Here is a 19,747-nt window from a genome sequence, read left to right as displayed (position 1 = left end):
CAACGCCACTGACTCCTAATAGGTAAATTGAGAGTTGCCTACCGGTCGAAAGTCGTTTCAAGACTTAAATGGATTATTTAAGTCAAATTTTTTGAAAATTTGGCACTGTCGAACCATATTTTATAGTTCTTGAACAGAAAAAGTCAATAAAATAAACACTAAGGACTACAAGCTAAGAAAATGCGTAATACAGCCGGGGAGATAGCGGCAACAAAGCTTTGCCGCACACGTCCGACACGTACTACAAGGTAATAAATGAATGAATAGGCTCCCTCGCCTCTAATCGGTGTTGTCATATTGTAAAGAACTTATCCTTTTTAAACAGTATCCGACTTATAATTTAGTAGTATAAGGACTATTTAATACATCTATGGAATATTAAAACCTACTTTATTAAACTGTAGTATTAATATCTCAATATATGTGTGTAACAAGAAAAAAAAATATTGATAATATTAAAGACGTGACAACATAGGCTGGATGAGGAAGGCTCGGTCGACTGTACCCAGAAGTAAACATGTATACAAAAAAGGTTGTTTGTCCGCGTTGAGATGTAAATAGTGTAGTCTATATTTTATTTTAAGTCTATGGTCTCCACCTTGTCCCGGTCGGGGCTATTTGCACTTAAACCAAGGTCTTATTGTTACCATTTTGTAAACAACTTATTTTTTGTTTGATTTTTTTCTTCCAACCTGTAGCCTAATTTTTCAAACTGTCACTGTATTTTTAAAAACAAGTTGTTTACAAAATGGTAACAAAAAGGAGGTTGCTTTCGCACATTATTAGTACACATGTATTTAGTAAAGGATAGCTTTGACAATTTTTGTTAATTTTGAAATATTATTAAACCACCAATAAATATTTCCTGAAAATGTCACAAAGACTGTATTTTAGTTGAATTGATGCTAAATATCCATGTTATTTGTTAATAAGCTTAAAAAATTGTAATATGCATTTCGGTGATTCCTTTTAAAAATTGCTCGATTTTCAAAAAAAATTTTTACGTCACTGCGTTAGGATAATAAACTATTCATATTGATTCTGATAGAGTTTTTTATTCTCTTTAATTTTTACCTCTTGAAGTTTTTCGCTATAACGCACCGTTTTCGAGTTATTTACATTTTTTCCCAAAAAGTAGTAGTTTTTTGATGACGCACACATCGGACAAATGGGGACTTTTAGGCGTGGTCTCTTCAGTTATAAATAAATAACTTTTATCTAACAAATAACCATCTAAAAGATAAACAATCTAGAGTCTGATATCTATAGGATATAACATTTGGGTATTTTCATACAAAATAATCCAACAGATAACAATTTGGAGGACGGCCGCCTACGGACCGGTAGACACTCCGTAGAGAAAGTGTTGCCAATATAAGATATCTGAAATTGAGATGGTTATATATGAAAAGTCGATACAACAGACAGAGACAGAAACTCGGAATTTCAAATCGTTAGATTAAAAAGTGAGGTTATTGTTCAGTTGTCAAAAGATCGTCAAAATGAAAGTAAAAACAATAAAATTCAAGTAAAATATATTTTGTGTTCAACTCCAACTAGTCCTATTATGGTATAGGCTATTTAAATTTACCTTTATGGAAAAAGGGAAAGATAATTCAATTTCAGCAGTGGTGGTGGTGCAATAGATCTATTGATGGAATGCGATTTATAAGAAATTAAAACAAGAAAAAATAATCAGTAAGTAATTTATAGTTTAATTACATGATATTACTGTTATATTTATTATATTAACATTTTAGTACAATTGAATGTATTGATTGTACTATAGAAATTATGGAAGAAGCTGGTGAAGTGCAAGCAGAGATTTATAAACCAATCCTAAAACCACCATCTGGTAAGTTATTAATATTGAAAATTAAAAATAGCATAAGACTGTTAGTAATAACAAATATGTTGTTCTAGGGCTTCTCATAGTAAAGAAATAGGTAGGATAGCATCAATGATAGTAATTAAGGTGAGTTTTTATTTTATAAAATAGATAAATGCACTTATACTTTTGTCTTAATAATAATAAATGAATAGTACCTATAATAATTGTTACATTTACGCATTATATGTACAAATTATTTAATAAAAAACATTAAATAAAAACAATTTTGTCATATTACTTTTATTTTTAAGAACTTAAAGGGATGGAACTTCAAAAAAAAAGAAAAAATAAAGGAAAAGTCTTGTCTAAACAAAGTTGAACTAACTGGAATTCAAAGGACCACAATACAGATGTTTTAGCAAGGTTTAGCTAGAGAGTTATTTAAAAAACAGCATGGAGAAGAGCTGTACCGTATGATCGAAAAAAAAACGGCGTCAGCAATGGCTATGAAATAAAGATTGCTGTCATTTCATATAAAAATTTATATGGGAAATATCATCGATCATCATTTCCCAGCCAACTGGACGCCGTTTTTTTTTCGATTATACGGTATAAGGTACATAGTGCAAGAAATTAAACTAAAATTGTAACACAAAAGAAATAAAAGCAAATGTGAATTTGAATAACAGGTTTTATAAGGTTCCTGTTATAATATTAATGAATTAAGATATGCGAATTAAAAATGAAATAAATAGTTTGATTTAAAAAGTTTTATTTATTTTTTACCTACATTAGAGCTTTATTAAAAACTAGTTGAAGTCCGGCACTAGCAACAATAGCATACCATTTCAATGTGTTTATTGGTGTTTATACCCCATACGTTCTAAAATGATTATAGCCTACATAGTCAGAATAGGTAAGTCTTTTCCAAATAATCTAAAATCGAATTTATTGGAATAAACGAAATCTTCAGTAATAAAAATGTCTTGGTTATGTTAAGCAATTTTGTCAAATATCAAATAAAATAATATCTCCTCATGCCGTTGCTCATGCGTCAAATTTTTATCCGACAAATAAAGCACTATTTGGCAGTTCGGGCGTCAGATAGGATATCTGGGAGATAAGTTTAATTTATCTAATAGATACTGTTATCTATAGGTGAAGATACGCGTTTTTCTGCTATCCATCAAATAAAATCTATCTGGCAGATTATAACACGCTATCCGTACCTGAAAACACCGGGGGTTAGTATGTTAATAAGGGTTACTAAGGCTAACGATTTTCAATCGTCGCAGCTTTCTAAACATTTTTGCAAATTCAAAATTATTTGCACTGGCCTAATCAATATTTCAAATATTTTCCTAATCATTATTTCAAATATGACTTTTAGGGTGTGCCTGATATCAGTTCATATTAGAAATTTTGTATACATAGAACATTTTAAGTACGTTCCTATATTATTGATTGAACGAGTTCCGTTTTTTTTTGGCATTTTTTCTCAAATCTTCCTTTCCCAACTCAACTCTTCATGAGTTACGATCCTTTTAATTCCAATCCTTTGGACTACCTAAACTTTGAACTTGGATATTTCTAAAGCATCAGCATCTCGCTATATTATTTAAAAACGTTATTAATTTATATTTTACATAGGAATATTATACTTTTGCATTACTTACTTCCATAGATAAAGGAAATAAATTTAGATTGGAAAGCCGCACGGTGGGGTATTAGCATGAAAAAGGTGATCGAAATTCGAAAAAACAAATGTGTTTAAGAGTTCCCAAAAAAAGATAAAAATGATAAGTTAAATCATCTCTGCCATGAATGGCGTTGCTATGGGTGTGTTTAGTTGCATTCATTTGTTTCAACGAAACGTCAAAGTTGTTACTTCTCTTACAGATAAGAGGTAAATGGCTAAATTTTATGTTTAAAATTATAAATTGTTGTTGTTCTTGTGCTCTTTTTACGTTTATATTATCGTTTTGATTGAAAATGGCTCAGCAAGCTGCAGGTATGTATTCTACAAAAACGTATTATTTATTTTGATATTCTCTATACTAACGATTTTTTTTGCAACTAAATGTTAGGCGTTCAGAAAATTTGAGTAAATTTGTGACATTTTTATTATACTTAGAGATTTAGTTGCGCATTTCGAAGAATTCAGCATATTGTCTATATACGTTTTACTTAGTAAACATTGGGCTTTCATACAGTAAAATAAAATACTGCGACTTTTTGCTATTTTGCAGATAAAATGAGAAAAACATTCTTGGTTTCCTCTAATTTGCCAATCAGTGCTATACTAATGCGAGGTGTAAACCGCGATGGCATTGTTGTGTACAAAGCGATCGCATTAGTGCCATTAGCAGTATAGCACAATTTGGCATTAGTAGCGACTTTAGTGGTATGGGCATTGCTCGCGAATCAGTCGTAGCATTAGTAGTAGTAGTTGCGAATTACTACTGGCACTGACCGTGGAAACACTGGAACAGTTATTTTTCTTTCTTTTTTTAGAATCGACGAATTATCCTTTATTTTGTTCATATTATTTCCTCTTTAATTGAAAATAGCAATAATTTATATAAGGTCTACATAAAAAAATTTCGATCAACTATCAGTGTCAAATACCCCACTGTGAGCCGGTTCAAATTTATAATTGTTTTGGATCGCAACCGTTGTACGCGATCTGGCGCTGCTATAGCGGTTGCTAATAACAACCGCAAACAAAAACAGAAATAATAAGTTTCTCTTGCCAAGGTCGTAATCTTTAAAAATTATAAAATCTTTCAAAATTTAAACCGCTCTCATTGAAAAAATACCGAAAAATGTTTAAAGCGTCCATTTTCAAAGTAATTATCGCTATCTTGTGAGTTTAATTTAAATTTTATTTGCTCAAACCCGTGATAATTGTGAAAAAGTGGCATTAAAAACATAAAAAGCTGTACTGTAAACTGTGAACTTCAAAAACCATCGTGGGTCGTGGCATAACGTCGGTTTCCAATGTTTCAGGTATTTCATACATGTCCATATATAAAATAAAGTTTCTTGTATACAACACACTGTCTTTTATTTATAAAATTAAGAAAAAATAATAAATTTGAATAAATAATATTTGGCGACATAATTTCGGAAAAAGCCGAACCGCTCCGAAATGATCAAAAGGTTTGGGTCGCGACCGTAATAGCGCCAAATAGTATTTACATTGTCCTTATGGACACTTTCCAATCTAAACTTGTTTCATTTATCTATTTTTACCTCATATACGGCGTCCACGGGCCCAGGGTGTTCTACCAGCGTCTCTTTCTCGAGAAAAATAATTTACAAGCTTAGCAATGAGCTCTTGTTCATTTTGGTTAAATCTTTGAGGCATTTTAGCAATAAAAAATCGATTTTGTTTTACAGCAACACTCAAATTTTAATTTCTACATCCGCCAATCAAACTATAACCCATAGACAAACAGAAAAATTAAAAGACTGCCAGAAGACATACGACGCGCAGGCAAATGTACCTGTAGCGCATCGACGCAAGTGCCGAAATACGTCCATCTAGCTATCTGTGTTTCGACACTAGTCCGTTAGTCTTAGCATATTCAGAAAGAACACGCTAACCTCCAGCGGTGCCAATTTGTGGGGAATTCCCCAAATTTTGGGGAATCCGGAGCCGATTGGGAGTTTTGTGGGGATTTTAGCAATAGGGGGCGAAAATAAGGGGAGTTTCAACATTTTATTGCTGATTGAAAATGGCGTAAAATTTTTAGCTTTAAAAACGGAGCGGGACGATATATCTTTCCCAACTTAAAAATTATAATCTGCTTTTTACTTGTGCTTCCCTTTGCAAATGCTTCAGTTGAAAGAAAATTTAGTGACCTCAAATTATTTAATGACTACTAGGGAAGGGATTAAAAACAAGGAGGTAATTTACAGTTTAATCTCTCTAACATATATAATAAATATTGTATTTTTATTAAAATTATTTTTTTTGTTAAAATAATCATATGGGGAACTTTTGGTGAATCGGGACATTTTTCTCCCCAAATTGGCGAATTTAATTTAGATTTTTGGGTAGTTTAGAAAATTGACATTGGCAACGCCGCTAACCTCATTCTTTTGTTTGTTGTTTGTTCAAAAAGCGGCACGCGGCGTAGTACAAGGCTTGATCATTTTTTAAGAAATTTTTGATTGTTAATTTTATTTTTGTGCAAACTAAACAGTTGTTTTTTATTAAAAAATAGCAGACAAAGGTAAGAAAGGTAATGTCCATGCAGAAGTTTTTATTTCACAGACTATTCTTTCTAGAAATTATACCATCCAGCCCTCCTATTTAATTATTAAATGAAAGTGTGAAAGAGATATCAAGGTCTATTCTGTTAAAATATCATCCGACCAGTCTAGGCCCTGTTGTGAACCAGAAGGTGTGCTAAGTTGGATGTTGGATATAGAATGGAAGGAATATCATGGCCGAGAACAAGGCATAATTGTATGCCCCTTGATGTAGGGGGGTAGGTTTGTTTCTAATAGGCAGTAAAACCAAAAATTCTACTGTGAATCTTCATATTCTAGGCCTGTAAAGATAAATAATTCCTGGAGCCATCTCGAGGTATAGTACTCAAGTCGGATCGAATCAATAGATAGCACAATGAAAAGAAATAATAGCCATCATAAAACTGTAAATATGTATATAACTAGTACAATGTAGCTATTTAACTGTAAGTACAATGTAGCTAGATATTTAGTAGAATAGGGGTATTATAAATTAATACAAAATACAATAATTGGTCACTCTTTCCATTCCCATTCAATTCTTCCCATTTAATCATTTTCCCATAAAAAAAGGAAAATTAAAATTAAGAGTGCCGTTAACCAAAAATAGTGAAATAAATGGAGATAGTCAAATTTTATATTAGCGTGTAAGACTTTGAATAAAAAGGTGTAAAAGGATTATAAATGCTGTATTTATATCCTTTAGTATCATGATAATATAAAATTTGAGTAGGTATCTCCATTTATATCACTGTTTTTGGTTAAGGGCACTCTTAGTTTTAATTGCCTTAAAAATAATAAGTATAATAATAATTTAAATATAATAAAGACAGGTTTGAATTCTAAGAACCTCTTCAAAGCAATAAACACTTATGCCCTACCGGTTCTTACATATTCTTTTGGAATAGTCAACCATGGACCCATACAGACTTGGAATCCCTAAATCGCCTGGTACGAACAACCTTAACCAAATTTAGAAATCACCACCCAAGAAGCGCTACGGAACGGGTAACCCTCCCTCGAAATCTTGGAGGTAGAGGTTTACTGGATGTTGTTAATGTCTGTCGGGAGCAAATAAAGAGCCTCAGAGAATACTTTTATACCAAGAACAGCAACCTTTACGTCACGGTGTCTTCAGCTGATGTCAAATACACCCCCTTGAACCTCAGTAGAAACAATATGGTGCTTTTCCAACTCCTACATCAATCACTAATAAAATAGCTACTTGGGGAGCCAAGGAGTTACACGGACGGTACCTAAATGAGCTAGATCAACATCACATTGAAAAGGTGGAATCATTGCACTGGTTAACATCGGGTTATCTCTACCCAGAAACCGAGGGATTCATAGTGGCTATGCAAGACCAAGTTATTCCAACACGCAACTACCGGAAACTCATCCTAAAGGAGAATATATCAGACAAGTGCCGTAGATGTGATTCTGGAAGTGTAAACATAGAACACATTTTATCAGGGTGCAATAATCTTGCGAGTACAAAGTATCTGGAAAAACACAACAGAGTCGCATCAATCATCTACTTGGAGATCCTCAAACAATTCAACATTGACCGAGAAATCCAAGAGCCCTACTACAAATATCATCCACCACCAGTAGTCGAAAATAATAGTTTCAAAATATACCGGGATAAAACAATCTTAACAAATAAAACCGTTAGAAGTAACAGACCGGACATCACGCTTATAAATAAAATTAAAAAACCAGTTTTACTAATTGATATTTCTATTCCTAACAACAACAATATACAAAGCAAGTTTACAGAAAAAATAACAAAGTATCAAGATTTGAGAATAGAAATAAAAAATATATGGCAAATGGAATCGGTCCAGGTAGTCCCGTTGATTGTCTCGACCATTGGAATTATCCCGGTCAACCTGAAAGAACAATTAAAAGTAATTGGAATACCTGAAAATACTTACCGCCTAATGCAGAAATCTGTGCTGCTTGATGCTGCTAACATTGTTCGTTCCTTTCTAGGTGATTAACAATAGCACCTTATCTTGTCCCCATGGACCGATAAGGCAGCTTTAAACCTGTTCTGAGCAGTGAAAAAAAAAAAAAAATTTAAATCTCCCGCTCTTATAGTTCGTACCTGTAGCCAAGTAGAGGGCGCTAAAAGCGCAATCTCCCAACATTTTACCACGCGATTCACCACTCTCTAAACTATTAACTTTCTCTATGCTATAACCTCAAATCAAATGACAATGACAATTACTAAAAGGAATATGCAGTAACTGAATTCGTAGTGACTTCACCAATTTCTTTCATCTTGTTGTCAAGTGAAAGAGAGAGTTCGATATATGACGTGACGGTGAACGATGGCTGAACAATCTATAGATTTATTGACGTATTTTTTCTGCGTAGTGTGTAACTAGCTTAACACTCCGACAGCGATCGAGGTCAAACGAAAGGATCGCATGCCGTCTCCCCATCCTGCGGAGTTGACCATGCGACTCACTGTCTGACCGGTGCTAATTCACGGGTTTTTATCATTCTCAGATCGAACGTTAGATAGCGTTGCGAGCGCCGGTCGTGATTCAGATTTTCTATTAAAAATCGGAATCGTTCCCATGTGCGAAGTAATACGGAGGGTCGCGATTGGGGGGAGAAATAGAAATTATGTGTAAACACTCGAAAGTGAGGAAACCGTGAAAAAATATTGCGGTTCTATTTGATACGATATTTCTGTTTAAGGTTAAAGAAGGTGAAGCATATTTTTTTGATAATATTGAAATAGAATATTATGAAAGATAGAGAAAATTAATTTTACTAATCAAGAAAAAATATATATGTATCATCATTCACTTAATTATGATGAATAAATATTATTGATAAATAAATATTATTTCGATAAATAAATATTATTTCGAAAAGACTTACTTATTCTGAGTATGTAGACTATAACCATTTTGGAACGTATGGGGTATAAATACCAATAAACACATTGAAAGTGTGCAAACAAACTATTGTTGCTAGTGCCGGACTTTATAAGGAGTGTTACAAAATAAAGAGATCCTCTGTTAGAGCATAAGAACGGAGAGAATGCATTAAGTTCACTAATATCCTGATATTAGTGATGAAATATGAACAATTACCGTGTAAAAATATAACTGAACAGCAATTTATAAATTACTTTACTTAAATCCCTTCAATTAAAAACCATTACTTATTTAATATAGCTCTAAAGTAGGTAAAAAATAAATAAAACTTTTTAAATCAAACTAGGTATTTATTTCATTTTTAATTCGCATATAATTCACTAATATTATAACAGAAACCTTAGAAAATCTGTTATTCAATTCACATTTGCTTTTATTTCTTTTGTGTTACCATTTTTTTAACACCTATGTAGGTACCTTACACATCTCTTCTTCATGCTGTTTTTTAAGTAACTCTCTAGCTGAACCTTTTTAAGACACCTCCTTTGAATTCCAGTTAGTTCAACTTTTTCACGGTTAAAAGGTTTATTAATATCAACTTTGTTTATACAAGATTTTTCCTTTATTTTTCCTGGTTTTTTTGAAGTTCCATCACTTTGAGTTCTTAAAAATAAAAGTAATATGACGAAATTGTGTTATATTTAATTTTTTTATTAAATAATTTGTACATGTAATGTGTAAATGTAACAATTATTATATAGGTGCTCTTAATTTATTATTATTAATTAAGATAAAAGTATCTAAAATCATATAACAATAAATGAGGAGATAAACCGCAGTACTGGTCTTTGGGGTTATAATATACTTATTCTCAATCGTGCTTTTCTAAGAAAAATAATATAAGTACATTTACCTATTTTATAGAATAAACATTCACCTTAATTACTATCATCGATGCTATCCTACCTATTTCTTTATTATGAGAAGCCCTACAATACATATTTATTATTACTAACAGCCTTATGCTATTTTTTTACCAAATGGTGGTTTTAGTATTTGTCTATAAATCTCTGCTTGCACTTCACCAGTTTCTTCCATATTTTCTATTATCAATTGTACTAAAATGTTAATATAATAAATATAACAGTAATATCATATAATTAAATTATAAATTACTTACGCATACTTTTTTTCTTGTTTTAATTTCTTATAAATTGCATTCCATCAATAGATCTATTTCACAACTGTTGAAACTTATTCCCTTTTTCCATAAAGGTAAAATTAATTAGCCTATACCATAATAGAACTGGTCAGAGTTGAACACAAAATATATTTTAGTTGAAATTTATTGTTTTTATTTTCATTTTCACGATCTTTTGACAACTGAATAATATAATAACCTCAATTTTTAATCTAACGATTTGAAATTCCGAGTTTTTATCTCTGTCTGTGGCATAGACTTTTCATATAATATAACCATCTGAATTTCAGATATCTTATATTGGCAACACTTTCTCTACGGAGTGTCACGTATGCGGTCTGTCCTTCAGATAGTTATCTTTTGGATTATTTTATATGAAAATACCCAAATGTTATATCCTATGGATAGCAGGCTCTAGATTGTTTATCTTTTAGATGGTTATTTGTTAGATAAAAGCTATTTATTTATAACTGAAAACACCGCGCCTTAAAGAGATAGTTAAAAAAGGTATAATAGACTTTAATACCATTTATTTGTATTGTATCTGCTCGCAAAATATTCTGGGTGTTCCTTTATATTAAACGGTTATTGCCGTTTGATGCAAGAAAGTATTTAGAATAAATTTTGGGATAACATTTTGTATAAACTAGTATGCCTGAAATTCACCAGTAAGTAGCTATTTCCACCAGTTACAGTACGATTTATAAATTATGCATATTGTTACATATTAAATCTTTGCTTACCAGGTTGTCTAAGGTGGCCATGAGGATCCAGTGAAGCTTTCGTCATACTTGAAAGTGTGTTGGTTCCATAACCTGTAAAATATATAGAAAACTATGTAGAACTTAATAAAAAAATCAATATTCTACAGGATGAGTTTTCTACGATATTCTCTATACGGATCTTGAAAACTAGTGAAGCTAGAGAGCTTAGGTATTTTTGAAAAATGTAATATGTGAACTTTCACTTCACAACAGCTAATAGATATTTGAATTTCTTAAATTTATTATCATCCAATCGAGCAAAATCAGAATAGCCACCCACCAAGCGAGAAACCTCACATTACATTTGCAACATTGCAGACAATCCCCAAACAGCTTGCTTTGTAATGTTGATTTGTAAACGTTTTGTCGTGATTGATGAAACTTTGCTATAGAAATATTGTTTTTGAAAGGCGATAAAAACGTTTTTTCTGCAACATTGCAACAAAGATTCAAATGAAAGATCCGCGCAAGTTCATGTTCATACCGTATGATCGAAAAAATATGGCGTCCAGCTGTAATTACCAATTATACCATTCAATTCGTAGCTATCGCTGACGCCGTTTTTTTTTATCATAAAGTCATAAATAAAGTTAGGTTAGGTTAACGTTAAACTTGTTTTTGACGTGTTTTGTATCACGTTCTATGCTTTTTGAATGAGATTTTGATGAATATAAATGTAAGTAAACAAACCAAGAGTAATGATATATAAAACAACCCCATAGTTAGTAAGTAAACAAAGCAAAACCAAAGGAAGAGAAATAAAACAATCCCAGAGTTTCCAACTGGCACAGGAGTACGATAAGGAGACGCGATATCCCCAATCCCCAAAGCTATTTTCAGCAACACTAGAAGAAATCTTCTGTCAACTAGACTAAAACAACAAAAGATTAAAAATAGATGGAGAATATCTTAATCTTCAATGGAACAAAATATGCTGGGAATAACCTTGGAATAACCAAGAAAGACCATAAAAGAAAAGAGTGAATACGACAAAAGATCCAGGTAATAGATGTCATCCACAGAATCAAATCCCTCAAATGGCAATGAGCAGGATACCTGGCAATAAGGATGAACAACATATTATGGATCACAAAAATTAATTATAAAGGAATTAAGAGACCTAGAAGTAGAGTGACCCTGAGATGGGACCATAATATTAGGAAATTAGCAAGGATAAATTGGGTCTACATAGCCAACAATAGACAAAGAATGATGATGAAACGATAAGTGTAAGTATAATTTTATTATTATGTGTGTATTAATAACTCTTAGCTATGAATAAGTATAACAAATTGTGTTGTTTGTTTTGAAAGGAAATTTTATATTTTAGTTTAGCTTTTAACCAACTGAAAACTGAAGTAGATAAAACATGGATAAAACCAGGGTAAACCCAAGAAACCTATATATTCTTAATCTAATGATAAAATCACGAACAATATTCAGTATTCATTATTGTCAATGTTGGATTGGTTAATCATTTGAGATTTTTAAAATAAGGACTTAAAATAAGGAACATCACAAGAGGTAAGTTTCTCATGCTATATTTATTACAACTGATGGTTTTTTATTTTTACTACTTTAGAAACGATTGGATATAGATTGGAAAACATTACCAAAGAGGAATTTGAAACCATGAATAAGACAATTCAACATGCAAAAACAAAATATGAAAGATCCAAAAAATCAATTAAAATAAACGTTTGCTTTTTCTTGTATAATATATTTAATATTATACTTTCTTTTTATATTTTTGAATAAGAATTTAGAAATATATAACAATGTTTATACCATATCTATATATTTTATCTTATTTCAGACAATAAAACTTTAAGATTTTCTTAGAAATTATATCAAACACAAAAGTCAGAGTTGAGTAATTCCTTATTTAATGAGCAGTCGAAAAATTTTCAGTTCTTCACAGTATTTTTGATATTTCTGAAACAAGTAAGTGATAAATTTCTATTTTTTCTTAGTAGGTATATTTACCGAGCATTTTTTATTTTTAATAAAGTCAATAGATATGGAGATATGCATATTTTTATCAATATTGTTTATGTTTTTCTTCAATACAAATATTAGTAAAATGATATCATACCTATCTAAAAGTCTACAATTTAATATCCATTAATGTTTCTGTTGATTATAACCCATTGCTAATGTATTATTGTTAAGATAACATTGCTAATGTTTTGCAAGAAAAAACTGTTACATTAAATTGATAAGTAAATATTAAAAAATAATTTTTATATCCCATGAATGAAATGTTTTTTTATTGCGAACATTATCGATTTTTTGCTATAATATTTTAGCAATAAGTCTAGAAAGTTTAATGGATAATAAGTTTTGAAATATAGATGCAATATAATTTTACCAATATGGTATTGACGTAAAATTAATAATATTGCTAATACATCCCAAATTAGTACTTTCTTGAACGCTACATTAGCAAAGTTTCAGAAATATTGTGAAATGTTCTCATGAGGTTGTGACAAAGTTTCAATAAACTCGCATCAACATTTTTTTCAACCTTGCACTGCAATGTTATTTGGCGGAAGATTAAGCTATCCTGCAACCTTGCATATACCTCCCTACAATGAAAAAAGCAATGTTACACCTTGCTTTGCGAAGTTTTGGCAATGTTGTAGCAATAAATTTAGCTTGTTGGGCAACTATTTCAGTCATTGTCGATCGCTCCTTATAAATAGAATAACCGACACGGTATTCATACTTCTTTCTATTCCAAGAAAAAAAATCAATTTTACATTTTTCGAACGTTCGTCTAGAGTAAAATAAAGCCATCCGTGCGGAAAGGGTGGGCCTTCCCCGGCGATAGAGAGAGAAGGAAGCGGAGGAATTTTCTCCTCGTTCTTCCTGTTCCGTGCTGGAAATGGCTTTTGTTTCCATCACGGCTCACTTGAACCGTGTTTGGCGGCAACTGGCGTGGAAACCAACAAGAGAATCCTTTCCGCAGCCCGCCTCGATCCAGCCTCTCAACCCCGGCTTATTTTAACAATCTCGACACTGAACACAAATACCCGACCACTTGATTTTTTCTTCTTTTTTTGATTTCGACGCGCCTCTTAAACGCTTTGCTAGAGAATATACGTGCATTTTTATTTCTTTGAGTTTGGAGGACTGTTTTACATACATGCTTATATATTTTCTTTTATGTTTCGTTGTTGTTTCTCTATGTAATTTAAATATACCTATACCTCAATTTGGAAAGTAAAAATATATTTTATGCAGGTGGTTTGGGAGGAGTGGAAAAAATCTGTGAACGATCGCACGCGTCACAAGTATTTTTGAATCACATTCCTTCAGATTTACAATAACCTAGTAATGGGTTGTTTTTTAACTATCTGTTATTTTATAACAATTATTTATAAATAACATCAACGCAACCGTTACTACTTCTAAAAAATAACAGATATAAAATAACTATGGATCGGCCGCTCGTGAAATGAAAAACGATGTCGGCGCTCTGCATCGCCACGAAATTCTATGCTGCTCGAAGCAATTCCAAAAAACAACTAGTATGGATGGAAAACTTGTTATTTCGTCAACCATCGATACAGGCGGCGAGACAACGGACAACGGAGTGGGGAATGCGCCACGGCGGATGTAGCTGCTTCGGTCGATGCCGTCGATGGTGGTATTGGGCTTGCAACAGCTTAAAAATAATAGGATATAAAAGAAGCAGGTTTTTTGAAACAGTTGCGGGCATAACGCCTGGCGGTCGAGATAACAGGAGTGGGAAAGGAACGCTGCTGCATCGGTCGATTGTCGATGGAGGCTCGCAACGGGTTGGAGAAGCAGTCATTTTAGATACGTTGTTTTTCAACCTGTTACGAGTATAACAGGGCGGCGGTCGAGATAATCGGAGTGGGAAAGGAACGCTGCTGCATCGGTCGATTGTCGATGGAGGTTCGAAACAGGTTGGAGAATAACGGCATCAGTTGTTTTAGATACATTGTTTTTCAACCTGTTACGAGCATAACGGGCGGAGGTCGAGATATTATGGCGCTGTATGTCTCAGTACTTACTTATTAAGTTTCAATATTTAGGTATTTATTAATATTTTAAGATTTTTTAAAAATGTATAAGGGTACCTATTTTGAAAAATCTGGTCATTGATTAATCACGATCCTGCTTAAAGCACTTGACGTAAAAAGCTGATTTTTGGCAAACGGATTGCCTGTGGGGTTGAGGTTCGATAAGGAGGGGTTTCTCGAATCTCAAATTCCAACAGGGTGAAACGCCCCTCAAATATTACAATATTTGTTATTTAAAAAACGGTTAGTCTTTCGGGAAAACGCCTGGATACGCATAATTTATTGTTTTTTTACATATTTTGAAATTTTTTAAAAAATCATACAGGGTGTTCCAAAAAGTTGAGTAATTGATTAACCACGATTCTGCTTAAACTGCTCGACGTTTAAAGCTTATTTTTGGCAAATGTGAGAAAATTTTATCCGGTTTGTATGTTAATGGAAATTCTTGTTTTGCTTTATCATCACCATTAGAAATTATTAATTCGTCGCGAATGAAGTCGCGGGTACACGCTAATTTAGGTGTAAAATTAATTCGAACTCTAGTGTGTAGTTGGTTTACTTATGAAGAATATACTACACATTTTCTTATATCGCTATTTGTTGACCGCAAATGGTAAAATCATAACTAAGAGCTTCTCGCCCGTCGAGTGAGATGCACCCTGTACACTGCTACGCAATTCAGGATCTACGCGGATCGAGGGGCAGGGCGTAGGTAGATCGGCATGTATAGGTATAGACGAGTGGCGGAATTTTGGCTTTTTTTATATCGTAATTTGTAAACAGCGCTTATTTGTAAACAACCGCCCTTTTTAGAGAGGTATTTTAGATAACAATCGATATTTAGAAATGTTTTGACACCCTGGAAATACTACCACCGAGCACGTCATTGTTGCAACTTGCAACTGCGTTAATACGCCTGCCGGTGACCGCCTCATACTCTTTCAGATATTTAGCAGTAAAATAAAGAAACCTGTTATTTTTAAGCTGTTATTTTAAGCTGTTTTTTATAAATAACTATAACAGTTTCAACTGTTATCTACAAATAACAGTTTTGCCCATCACTACAATAACCTTCTAGTAATTCAAGTCCTCACTAGGTAGGGCGATACTGGATTTTACTTATATATAATTTAACGCAATTCACACCTATCGATATATTTTAGTTATCGATATTTAGATAATTATTGATATATCGATAATCGTCCATGTATTTATAACTATCTAATTACCGACAGTTATTGGCTTACCTATTGCAAAAATATCGATAGGTATCGATAATTTTGAAATCACCTATTGTTATTCGATATACAGGGTGGTCCGAACTGTATTCCGGCAGCATATTCTGCAGATAAAAATTAGTAAAAAAGTTATAAATATGTATGTCCTGAAATGCTTAGTTTCACATTTATTTCGATTTTTTCCAAATAATTTCTGAAATAACGTCAATATTTGGATGAAAATTGGTATCAGGGATTTTTTTGTTGACATGAGAAATTTGATTTTGATATCAATATCAATCCTATTTGTAGGAGGCGTCATCTACATGTATTTTAACTGTTTTGAAGAGTCTAAAGCGACCCATACATTATCAAACAAATTCCGCAACAAAGCAATGCGCAACGTTGCGTTGCACAACTGATTCAGCGGTCCATACACTATCAAACAAGTTGCGCAATAAAGCGATACAAAACGTTTCGTTGCTGCATCACCCATGCACCTTAGTAAAATTTTAATCAAACTTTTTATTAAAAGTTGTGCAGTGTTTGAGAAACAATCACGTCCTCAATTGCCATTGCGTCAATTATTATCGTATATACCCTAGATGATGTCAGTGATACCAAAAAACGGAAAAGAAAACAAAGAATTTGGATGAAAGATCTAAAAGAACTAAAATATTGCACAACGAAGCGCAACACACACATACACTACACAACGCGCTGCGCAAACGCCTGTTGCACAAAAGAATTCAAATATTCTTGAAACTTATCAAACGATTGCCCAACGCATCAAACGTTACCATACATTGGCAACTCGTTGCGCTATTTGTTTGATAATGTATGGGCCGCTTAACTCTATAAAACTACTGAGTGAAAAAATATAGTTGAAAGAATAGTTATATTAAAACAAAAAAGTACCAAGTTTTGATAGAAGAAACTTCCCGATCGAGCGCCATTAAAGCAGTTGATTTTATCGTCTGGTGGAAATCGGAAAAGATGTTAAGGCCGGCAGTCCGGGAAGGAAAAGGCTTTTTCCTGTTCCGAGGACCAAGATAACCGGAGAATAATTGATACTAAATGTGGAAAGTAAACTTCGCGACAATTTTGTCCAGTATTTATTTGTTACTTTCTAGTTTATTATTTTTAGTTCTTTTGTCTCTTATTTGAGGCGTAGATTAATTAAAAATCAATGCTTCAGACACAAGGTAGCGGTGATTAAAGTACGAAAATGGCGAATTGTCGTTTTTAGTCAAGCCCGAAGCCGCGATTGCAGCATTTATTAAGGTGCGTCTACATTGCTCGTGATCTTGCTCGCGCTCTTGCTTCTGATTGTGCTTGCGTTGCTTGCGCTTCCTGTTTGTTGTGTTTCTCAAGATCTTTCGGCTCGTAAGCAACGGCGTCCACATTGCAATGTAGTGCTTGCGTTCGTGCTATTCGGGCATGGATGATACCCGATGATCCATATCCATATGATAGATATGGATGAGTATTTTTAATAGAGGCTGCTAGTGCGATCATTATTGCAGAACGAAGGAGACAAAGAAAAAAATTGGCGCCGGGAGGCACGTATAGCCGCCCATACTAAAATATGTTAATATCTCGAAAACTGTGACTTTGACTGATTTTGATGTTATTACAAACTAGGTTTTTCCCGCGACTACGTTCGCGTTACACCTCGAATAGTTCATGCATTGATTTAAATGATTTACTTTGTATATAGAGCTAGTGAGCCTTACAAATGCCCTATTTAAACTATGTTTTTAAGAGTTTTAGAGCTACTCGTATTTCATATGAAACTTATCAATTGTCGATTTTCTGGGTATTATACAGGGCAAGTCTTGAATAAGTGCAAATATTTTCAGGGCTGGTAGATCTCGATAAAAAACCATATTTTCTCTTTACCGTTTTTCAAATAACTCCAAAATAACTGAGTTATTTTACTTTAAAAATTTCCAAAAAAAAATATTTTTTGCTTAAATTTTGAGAACCACTGCAGCTTTTCGGGTTTTTCTGTCTTGTAAATTTAATCTACTACCTATCTATGTTGTCATATTATCAAGAAATTATGGTTTTTAACTAAAAACTAAAAAAAAATCCAAAAGGTTTTTCAAAAAATTCCAAATTTAAAAAAAAAATTCGCGAAAAAACTCACAATCGTGTTTCTGGGGTCAAATATACCTACTACCGCTAAGAATAATTGCACTTATTTAAGACTCGCTCGACAAAAAATCGAATAAAAATAAAAATTTTATACTGCCAGATGTTATAGTAATGCATTTTCGTACAGCAAACTTTCATTCCCTATTCTACTCCCTAAGATTATAAATTTCATAAAATCGCTTCATCCAAATAATTAACTCATGTCTTTTAAATGATCCCTTGTGCCAATTTTTATGTGTATAATTCAGAGGTCACCAAGCTTTATATAAATTTTTACTAACTTTACCCATTCGATTGATAAATTTCAAAAATATCTTCTAATTCTTTTTGGTGGATTTCATTCTTCTAGATCACATAGTAAAGAATTTTCATACAACAAATTGTTCCGACATAATTTTACTCTCTAAGAGGATGAATTTCCTAAAATCGCTTTGTGTAGCTAATTCACTAATGTCGTTTAAACGAACCTTTGTTCTAATATTTATGTATCTAAAGCTGGCTGTTTGAACTGATCCCTAAAATATCTAAAAACTTGATATATAATCTAACTGACAAACCACTGACAATGACAAATAATTTATTTCTGGAGGTATTGTGTGTAGGTGTTTTTCAGGTATGTTTTAATGTTTAGTCGATTTACACAAAGAAATAGCCATTCAACAATTTAAAAATACTTCATAACAAATCTACACATGTATACCTTTCATTTAAAAAAAGAATCATCAAGATTGGTAAAGCAGTTTCGGCGGGATGGATGTAACAAAAAAAAACCTTTGAGCTTTTATATATGTATGGATTTTGTTGCAAATATTATTCCTAATCTTAATTTGAAAACCGCGTTTCGTTAGCTATGTAATTTTGGAGTTACGATTTTTAAAATTTTAACCCCTCCCATACAACCTTACCAACCCCCCACCCCCACTAAAAACTAATGGCCAGATTCTCGGGTGCCACAGTATTTTTGTGCCAAATTTGGTTAAAATCGGTTCAGCAGTATTTGAGTTATCGTGTTACAGACGGACAGACGGACAGACAGACAGACAAACAAACAGACAGACAGATACCATGAAAATATTTTGTATTTAGGTTATTTATGACCCAAGTAACTCATTTTGAGTGAAATTAAAAAACCTTTTTTTTGCCGATCCTAATAGCCTACCATACCTATTGGTATGGTCGGCTAAAAAAGGCTGTGTTGGATGTCTAATACTTTCAAAATTTTATTTGAGCCTATTTTACTGACCATTTGTAATTCTGAACAAAATAAAATAAAAAAAATCATTGTAGTATCGTCATACAGCAGTAAATATCGAATACTATGAATGAAACTAAACAACTTAACAAACAACGCTCGGGGGTGCCTAT

General features: G+C 32.7%; 1 protein-coding gene across 1 annotated transcript in view; it reads right to left on the bottom strand.

The window, feature by feature from the left end:
• LOC115880892 (transcriptional regulator ERG homolog) overlaps positions 1-19,747 on the bottom strand; it is a 125,578-nt gene that overhangs the window by 66,808 nt on the left and 39,023 nt on the right. The window contains exon 3 of the mRNA XM_030898220.1: positions 10,933-11,004. Coding sequence (XP_030754080.1) covers positions 10,933-11,004 — 72 coding nt within the window. The remainder of the gene's footprint in view (positions 1-10,932; positions 11,005-19,747) is intronic.

The sequence above is a fragment of the Sitophilus oryzae genome, unplaced genomic scaffold, assembly GCF_002938485.1.
Source record: "Sitophilus oryzae breed Bouriz unplaced genomic scaffold, Soryzae_2.0 scaffold_1660_pilon_pilon, whole genome shotgun sequence".
Taxonomy (NCBI): Eukaryota; Metazoa; Arthropoda; class Insecta; order Coleoptera; family Curculionidae; genus Sitophilus; species Sitophilus oryzae.
This window is presented reverse-complemented; position numbering and strand designations above follow the sequence as displayed.